At 43.5% G+C, this 9,926-nt stretch overlaps 1 protein-coding gene across 1 annotated transcript in view; it reads left to right on the top strand.

Moving 5' to 3' along the window:
* The window catches only part of LOC107286787 (cytochrome P450 2C5-like), a 23,857-nt gene extending 19,733 nt beyond the window's left edge, over positions 1 to 4,124 (top strand). Inside the window, exon 9 of the mRNA XM_015815212.1 lies at positions 3,937 to 4,124. Coding sequence (XP_015670698.1) covers positions 3,937 to 4,124 — 188 coding nt within the window. The remainder of the gene's footprint in view (positions 1 to 3,936) is intronic.
* Positions 4,125 to 9,926: the final 5,802 nt, after the last annotated feature.

Genomic DNA, 9,926 nt, shown 5'->3' with positions numbered 1-9,926 from the left:
CTAAGATGCTCCTAGGATATCAAAGTACCTGTCATAATTTTTCTCCCAAGTAGCCAACATCTCTTTATTTCATGGTAATAATTACTAACTTTGTGAAGTTTGGAAACAGGATGATAAAATCTGTTTTTGCTACAGTTTCTTTTCCATTTACCTGCATTGGGTTGGCATTGTCTATTGACATAATCTTAGTTTTATTTGTTGTTGTTGTTTTTTTAAAAAAAAACATTAAACAGCAGTGTAAGTTTTGCATTCTCTAGGTTAACCTTCAGTTAACAGTTTTCTTAGGTCCTTCTTATTTCTTGATTTCTCATTAACTACCCTGACATCAAATGGGAGACAAACACTGCACCTAGTGGAAGATCAGATTCCTCACAAACCTAGCAGACAAATTTGTCTCTCAAAAGGTTGAGAAGGGAACCAGAGGGTCAACCAAACTGGACTTAATTCTCACTTTGAAGTAATTTTCGCACTGAAGTAGCAGGGACTTTGGGGAGGGAGTGACCATACAATACTGCAATTCAACATTATGCAAGCACAAGCAATAGAGCAAAGTCAGACTAGAGTTTTGGACTTCAAGAGAGCTGATTTCAATAAACTTAGAGTTTGAGAAGGAATCCTCAGGGGAAAAACAACCCAAGAAGCTTGAGAAGCTTTGAAAAGTGAGATTATAAAAGCCCAGTCTAGCACAATTCCAATGAAGAGGAAAAATAAGAGAAGAACTCTCTGATAAACTGCAAGACAAAAAGGACAAGTATAAAAAGAGGGGCACAGAATATCAGCAAATAGCCTGAACTTGCAAAGATAAAGTCAGGAAAGCTAAAACTCAAAATGAGCTAAGACCTGCAACAAAAGTCAAAAATAACAAAAAAAAAAACCTCCTTTCAACATGTACAAAACAAGAAAAAAGTCAAGGAAAGGATTGGTCTATTAATGGGAGAAAATCACTATAAGGTGATGAGCAGCAGGGAGAAAGCAGAACTGATTTTTTTGCATCTGCCTTTATACAAAAGGGGGGAAAAACATCCCAATCAATAAAAAAAAATATTGTAAAATGCAGGTTAGGAATGCAAGCCAAAATAAGCAAGAAAATGATAAGATACTTATCCATGCTAGATGAGTTCAAATCACCAGGACCAGATGGATTACACCCCAAGGTAGATGTGAACTCCACTGAACCATATTTTTCAAAGATCCTGGATCATCAGGGAACTACCAGAGGACTGCAAAAAGGTTGGTGTAGACCCCATCTTCAAAAAAAAAAAAAAGGAAAAAATGGATCCAGGAAACTACAGACCTATCAGCCTGACATTAATACCTGGAAAGATTCTGGAAAAGATAATCAAGCAATGAATCTGTGAACACCTAAAAGCAAACAAAGTCATAATCAGAAGCCAACATGGGTTTGTCAAAAACAGATCATGCCAGATAAATCTTACTGCATTATTTGACAAAGTGGACCAGTGAAATGTTGTGGATATAATTTACTTGGACTTCAATAAAATATTTGATAAAGTAGATCATAACCTACTACTTGAAAAAATAGAAAAATGTGGGTTAGACAGCATCTCTACCAGATGGATTTGTAATGGCTGACCAACTGCACTCAACATGTAGTTCTTAAAGCAGGGGTGTCAAACTGCCGGCCCACAGGCCAGATGCGTCATCCGGAAGCCACGCCCACCCATTGCCAGCAATGGCAAAACCATCCTGATATGTTGCACAATGTCACATGACGTCGCGAGTTTGAAATGTCTGCCTTAAAGGAACTGCATCTACATGGAGGGAAGTATGTAGTGAGGTAGCCTAAGACTCTGTCTTAGGCCCAGTACTCTTTAATATCTTCATCAATTATTTAGATGAGGGGATACAAGGGAAACTCAAATTTGCAGATGATACAAATTCCTGCAGTTGTCAGGAATAGTCAATACTCCAGAAGATAGGCTCAAAACACAGAAAGATCTTGACAGATTTGAACACTGGGCCAATGGTGAGAAAAGTAAAGTTTTACATTTTGGCAAGAAAAACCAAATGCATAGGTATATAGAATAGATGGTACTTGGCTCAATAATAATAACTGTGAAATAACACCTCAGGGCAGGACAAGAAGCTATGGAGGGAAACTAATCAAGGAGAGAACTAGAAATAAGGAGAAATTTCCTACAGTGAGAACAATTAATCAGAGGAATTACTTGCCTCCAGAAGTTCTGACTGCTCCGACACGGAAGGTTTTTAGGAAGAGATTTGCCAACCATTTGTCTGAAATGATATGGGGTTTCCTGCTTGAGCAGGGGGGTGGACTAGAAGACCTCCAAGGTCCCTTCCAACTCTGTTATTCTGTTATTTCCAGCCACCAAAGTGGTTTCAATGGCTCAAAACTATTTCAAGAAGCAGCATGGCCCTCTCACTTTTCCTTAATATAATATTGCTTGGCAGGGCTTTATTTTGCTTCATAGCCCCTCCTCTGTATAGCTTCTCCAGCAACAATTGCTCCTAAAGAAACATGCTCAATTTTCCCTGATACTAATCTCCTAAAACTTGGGGAAGTGCTATAGGAAGATCTGCTACTCATGTACTTGGGAAGCCCTTACAAAAGCCAGAAGTTTCTATTTAGATGAGATTTGCAGAGCAAGTGACAGGCAGAAAAGGGGGAAACTTCATCAAAGCAGATCATGTGTAGCTTCTTTATTTCATGAAAACGAATAATCTCATCTCCATGGCACAATTTCCTTTGTCAATTTGAATGTAAATCAAACAGGCCTTACAGGGTAGTTACCTAAACAACATTGCTAAGTCTTATCTGTTAAGAAAATCTATCTTAGGTCCAGCACTCTTCAATATCTTCATCAATGACTTAGATGAGGGAATAAAAGGGGAACTCATCAAATTTGCAGATGACACTAAGCTGGCAGGAGTAGCCAACTCCCCAGAAGACAAGTTCAGAATCCAAAAAGATCTCGACAGACTTGAAAAAATGGACTCTACCTAACAAAATGAAATTTAATGTGAAGACAAGCAATGTTTTGCAACTGGCCAGGAAAAACAAAAATTACAAGTATAGATTAGGTGAAACCTGGCTCAAATACAGTAACTGTGAGAGGAACCTTGGAGTCCTAGTGGACAATCACTTAAATATGAGCTAGCATTGTGTGGCAGCAGCCAAAAAAGCTAATATAATCCTTGGTTGTATAAACAGAGGATTAGAATCAAAATTACGTGAAGTATCAATACCTCTTTATAAAGCCTTAGTAAGGCCACAGCTGGAACACTAGACCCAGTTTTGCTGACCACATTACAAAAAAGATGTTGAGACTTTGAAAAAAGTACAAAGACGAACAACTAAGATGATTAAATGGCTGGAGACTAAAACATTTGAAGAACAGTTGCAGGATTTGGGTTTGGCTAGTCTAGAGAAAAGAAGGACTAGAGGTGACATGATAGCAGTATTCCAGTATTTGAGAGGCTGCCACAAAGAGGAGGGGGTCAATTTATTTTCCAAAGCATCTGAAGGCAGGACAAGAAACAATGGATGGAAACTAATCAAGGAAAGAAGCAATCTGGAATTAAGGAGAAACTTCCTAAGAGTGAGAACAATTAACCACTGGAATAGCTTGCCTTCAGAAGTTGTGGGTGCTCAACACTGGATGTTTTTAAGAAGAGACTCAACAATCACCTGTCTGAAATGGTATAGGGTCTCCTGTTTGAGCATGTGGCTGGACTAGAAGACCTCTAAGATCCCTTCCAGCTCTATTCTGATTCTGATCCTAGCTATAAGGTGGTCTTTCTGAGATATTGTTTTTCACCTTCCATGGCTAATCTGAAATGATGCCTTGCTCTTTGGGTCCCATAAAGACATTAACTGATTTCTATAGCTGCCCATTTCAACAATTAATTAATTAATTGACAACGAACTAATTGTCTCCTTTGTTCTTTTAACAGGGAAGAGAATGTGTCCAGGAGAGGGATTGGCTGATATGGAAATGTTCCTGTTCTTTGTCATTCTGCTCCAGCATTTCACTTTTGAACTGATTACAAACCCTAAAGAGATAAACTTGGTGACTTTGTTCATGGACCTTAAGAAGAATGGGCAGCATCGCTACTTACGGGCCATTAAACGTGAAATCTAACTTAGCAATAGAAAGAAATGATTGTCTCAAGACATATTCTTTCACCACCCCTTAAATTTCTAATGCTAAGTTCAAGGTTCTAAAAGTTTCAAAAATCCATGAGTTCTGAAAAGTAAAAACATTTGAAATGTATATCATAAGAGACTGTTCTACTATGACTATCAATATCACTATCATTAATACTGCTATTACTGATGTTTGAATTTTGATTTTATCCAGAAAGTCTGATTAAAAAATGCAGGACATCAATCCCAAATTTAGACTGGATGGATGCAGGCCAAATAATCATCTTTGGAGGCAAAATCATTGGTGGAAGAAAAAGAATCACTTGTTGTTCAGCACACCACTTTGGGGGAGGAGTGCTATTTTCTATTAATGCCTCGATGTGCTTTGTTTAATGGAATTTACATAGTATGCTACCTATAGAAGTTTCCAATCAACACATTTTAGGAGAATTATGATAGCAACGGGTCTCCTAGGAATTTTAAAAAAAAAGTATTGTAGGCTATGATGCTTATAGTACAATCCTATATTTGCAAATCTGGGAAAACATACTGTCAACTCTACAACGAACGTGGCTGCAGCCATTTTCTTTTTGTTTCTAGATTGCCACAAAAAGTGGGAGGGGGAAGATGGTATTTCTGGTAGTCTAAAAATGAGCAACTCTTGTGGGAACCAAGGTCATTCCTATGCCGGAGGGAAGGAGGAGGATCATTGAGTCAGAAAGCCCACCAAGATGTTCTATTGGGTAGCATGAATAGAGGGGTGTGAATTGTTACATTGTATTACTTTGATTCTTGGAGGGAAAGTTTAGATCTGGTTTCACTTTTGATATTATGTATCCAATAAACATATTCTTTGAGGAATTTTCCTGCCTCTGAGTTCTGATTTATTTGGTCTTATTGATCAGAACCTCGACACATACGCTGAATGCAAACGGTGCTATTCTAAAGTAAATAGGTATAAATATGTTATTGCAGGATAAAGTGATAGACCAATTCAGAAAGCAAGCAATGGAATGGTTTATATATACCTCTAATACAGTGGTTCTCAACCTTTTTAATGCCGCGACCCCAACCGGTCGTAATTCGAGGACTAAACCGGTCGTAAGTCGAGGACTACCCAACCGGTCATAAGTCAAGGACTTTCCCTGCCCGGGAGCGCTGCGCATGCGTGGTTCCACCCCCTGCGCCGGCCGAGGCATAGCTGGCAAGCGGCAGAGACGAAGCAGACCGACCACCAGCTGGCCCAGCCCAAGGGAGGTAAGGCACCCGCTGGAAAAGGGGAAAAAAAATGGCAGACAAAAAAAATGGCGGACAGCCTTGCTTGGCGACCCCCATGAAATGGTCGATCGACCCCAAATGGGGTCCCGACCCACAGGTTGAGAACCACTGCTCTAATAATTATTTATGTGCTTAATTTTTAGAACACAACACTTTCACCAGTGTCTTGGTGGTGCAAAGCATAAAACATAATAAAAAAAATAAAACTAATATGCCATCAAATATTTTTTTTCATTCCTAGTGACTACTCTTAGATAGATTTTCTCTATTATGATCTATCCCCAACCTATCCTTTCAAGTCTCCCAACAATGAACTCAACCACCTAGTTGTTCGTTCTCTTCTCTTATATCTTTCTCAGCATTAAATAGTTTTAATGTAGTATTATGGTGAATTATAAGAATTATTGTCAACCGTCCCACTGGTTGAGATAGGAAAGAAGACTCCTGGGACATCTTTTACCAAGAGTATAACTTTACTGAAAATTCCATGTGGGCACAAAAATGCAAAAGCCAGTTCTAACATTTTCACATGCAAACAGCATAGGAAAACTTTCCCCCCTTCCCCCCGGTTCTCTCACTGTCCATTAACTGCCCAATTAGTTACACTCGCATTTCGGTCTCTCCACCTCAGACTTTTCCAGCCAATGACGTTGGAGAAGCTGTATCTGTCTCAGGCTTCAAGTTGACAGACTTGCATTCCTTTCCCCTCCCGTATACCTCTCTTGCATTCCAATGCCTTCCCACCCACCTCGTTTTGCTGATGACTGATTGCAAGCAGGGTTTGCATAGCAAGTGGACCATGACATGCCAACCCTCCAGAAAGAAGATTAATCCTGTAATAAAACAAACACACAAACATTATTACACCGCAGTGTTCTGGTACTGCTTGGCCTATCATGGTCAGTCTGGGTACCTGGCATGGAATCTATGGATAAGTCTAGGGGCACGAACATTTGCTGCTGTTACCCACTCTGCCTCCTCCAGGGGAAACCCCTTCCACAAAACTAAATACTGTAAGTTCCCCTTGTGGATTTGGGAGTCCATCAGACTTTCTAACTTCTCGCGAGATCTCAAGAAGTTAGAAAGTCTGATGGAACTTTTGTTTTTACCGATAGTCCCACAAACACGCGGCGAAGGCTGAGAAGCGAATGGAGAAACGGAATGCAGCTGAAAGGCAGGTTAGTAAAAAAAACCACTTGGGGGAGGCGAGGGCATCTGGGCGGGGGTGGGCGTGGCAACCTTACCTTGCATGGTGGTGGGAGGTGGGGTGCGTGCCCTTACCAAGCCAGGCCAGCCCCTGCAGCCCCGGGGGAAGCCGTGCTGGATGGCAGTGGGCAGGGTGTTGAAGTGGGGGCTGGCAGGCCAACCAAAGCAGCAGGTGGAGCGCCAGAAGCTCAGGGAGGGAGGGCACTGAAGTGGGCGGTCGGGCCATTGGCAAGAGTAATGCATCTGAGCGGAAAGCGGCCTCAGAACAAGTGGGCAGGTAAAGAAAGAAATCCTCACTCCCCCCAGTAATTGCCTTTCTTTCCTTACCTGGCTTCCAGCCCCGTGCCATTTCTCCTTCACAATCCACCGCCGCCGCCATGTACAAGGAAACAGAAAGTTTGTTTGGGGGAAAAAAGGTCAATCAATCAATTCCAACCTCATGAAAGATTGCGAGAATTGATTGATTGACATTCTTTTCCCCCAAAAAAGTTCCTTTGTTTCCTTGCACGCAATGGCGGTGGATTGCGAAGGAGAAACGGCATGAAGCTGGAAGTCAGGTAAGAAAGGAAGGAGATGCTTTTTTTATTCCAGCGAAAGTCAGGCACTCTGCACATGCCCAGAGACGCTGGCTTCAAGCAAAAAAAAAAGTACCACCCCCAAAACACCATTCCAAGGCATTGCCAATGAGTAGCATGCGTGTGTCCAGGAGTGGGGCAGGTCACCTGCAGCCCCAGGACTGCTCCTCCTCCTCCGATCATGCATCACCCCCCCTCCACACCTTCAGCGAGTGGCATGGAAAGGGTTAATGGTGGGCGCAGGAGAGCTGGGAGGAGCTGCACAAAGAAGATGGAGGGAAGGCCAAGCAGATTGCGGGTGCTGCTCCTCGCCTCCTCTGTGCTTCCACCATCACCGCTACTGCTTTGGCCAAAGTGACCCAGCCGCAGTCCTGCCTGGCTCTGCCACTGCCATGACACTGCCCCACTCCAGCCCCAGGCAGCGCCTCTGCCCTGCGTGACTGCCCCACTCACGTCTGCTCTGAGCCTGCGATCAGCCTCCACACCGCCACCACCACAGCTGCAGGATGGTGCAGAAGTCACGCAACAGGGGCATGTATCTGGGCAGCTCGGCTCCCCCGAGTCCACCCACGACAGGGCCCTGCTGATCGCCGGCTCCGAGGGCGGTGGCGGTGGCAAACCTGGCTCGATCCTCAGCAAGCCTTGCTCGGCCATCAGCAGGAAGCTGCCCAAGAGGAATGCCTTCTACCACAAGCTTCAGAATTTCCTCTACAATGTGCTGGAAAGCCACAGCTGGGTGTTCATCTACCACACTTACGTGTGAGTAAAGGCAGCCTTGGCTGGTGGACAGGTGAATGGGTGAGCAGGGAAGCTACGGCACCTGGCCCCAGCCCAGGCCAGCCCAGCCCAGCTATCCGCAGCCTCCCAGCCACGTCATGCTGAAACCGGCCGTTTGCTGCCTCCTGCCCAATGCTGCGGCCATGAGGCCATGGAACAAGCTGGGCAGCAGTAAGAAACCAGTATACCAGTTCCTTACCTCCACCCATCTTGTTCCACGGCCTCATGGCAGCGGCATTGGGTGCGACTTGCGAGGTGGCAAATGGCCATGGCCATGGGCTGGCAGACTGTGGCTGCTGATGGACACAGTTGGCCCCCATGCACTCGCTGTGTGCAGTGGCTGATTGTGTCAGGCAGCAGCTGCCCTGGCCCCTGCCTACCTTTGCCTTGCCCTGCGGCAATGACACCCCTGCCCTGTCCCCTATCTCGACTTGCCTCACCCTGCAGGACGAGCCTCCTGCCCACCGTCCCACCTACCAGAGACCCCATGGATCTCCCCCAACCCTGCCGGGCCCCGACAGGTGTCCCTCCCCATGAACAACATTGAGGTGGCCATGCACACCTCGGCCATACCCACCCAGTCTGCCGTGACCATCGCAGCCACACCCACCCATTGGGCCATGCCCACCCAAAGGGCCATGCCCACCCAGCACTTGGCAATACATATGGGGGTTTTGAGTTGCAGTTTGGGCACTCGGTATCTAAAAGGTTCGCCATCACTGCTCTAGAAGGATAACTGGATCTGGAAACTACATCTAAAATCAAAGTGAAAATAATCTGTGCACTCACCATAGCCCTTGCTTGTTTCAGTAAGGAGAACTATAGGTGGTCGTCCACTAAATTCTTCATTATAAGTTACCAAGGCATCTCTCACTGCTTTATATCTGCAAATCGCAACCATCGGCTTTGGTCCTAGCCAGATAGTGAAAACTGAACCATACTTCTTAGTGAACTGAGAACAAAATCCATCAAAGGCATGAATCAGTAGGAACCAAGATCTTATTCTTGGATTCAATGTCCCACAAAATCTTTTAATAACTTTTAAAAAAGTATGAATGTAAAAATTAAACAGACTTCTTCCCAATCTAACATAAATGATTTGAAAGTACTATGTTAAATTTTAGGGCTACAAGTATCCTAATTTTTTTAGATCAACTTTTCCCAGCCGGATGCCTTTCAGCTTGAATTTTAATTTACTACTATCAAAAGCCTTGGTGGCCAAGGATTATGGTAGCTGATCCAAAATGCATGATTGGTTCAAAAACTGGTGCAGAAAAAATTCACTATGATTAGAAGAAACAGATTCATGTTAAAACTAATTTCACTTTCACATTAGAACTTCATTCTATTTTCTGCATTAAATGTCACAACTGTGGCATTTGTACACCAGGCTGCAAAATGTGCTGCTTAATCATAATTAATTTATTTATATCCTGTCTTTATTATTTTTACTATAACTGTCTAGGTGCAAGCATTTCATGAAGCCAGCCCAGAACTATGGTTTTTAATCCATGCTATCAGTATTTACCCAAAGCCACATACAAGCCATCTATAGNCCAACTTTTGAAATGCCTGCTTTGCATTATAATCTCAAAATATGGGAGACTGCTATTCTCCCAAATGATTCTTGAATCTCTCACCCACTAAGAAAGGAAACCTATCAAAGATTGTCTTACCTTTGGGTAGGTTTGATGCAGAGGCAGAACATCTTTTTGCAGTAGATTCCCCAAAAAGAGCCAGGGCCTGGGTCCAGGAAGGAGCCTGCCTCTTGCCTGGTGAAGCTTGAAGGCCCAGAGTGTGAGCAGAAAGAGAACCAAGAGTATTGCTGCTCCAGGCACATGTTGTTTTGCTTGTCTTGACAAAGAGGAAGCGATGAGACTTTGGGGTTGGAAATGACTCTGGGATACACAGAAAACGTTAGAGGCAAAGTCAATGTAACTGATTCTCTAGTTTTCTCTCTT

Source organism: Protobothrops mucrosquamatus, unplaced genomic scaffold (assembly GCF_001527695.2).
Source record: "Protobothrops mucrosquamatus isolate PMUCROS unplaced genomic scaffold, P.Mucros_1.0 scaffold325, whole genome shotgun sequence".
Taxonomy (NCBI): Eukaryota; Metazoa; Chordata; class Lepidosauria; order Squamata; family Viperidae; genus Protobothrops; species Protobothrops mucrosquamatus.
The sequence above is the reverse complement of the archived record's forward strand: the minus strand, read 5'-3'. Positions and strand labels throughout refer to the sequence as shown.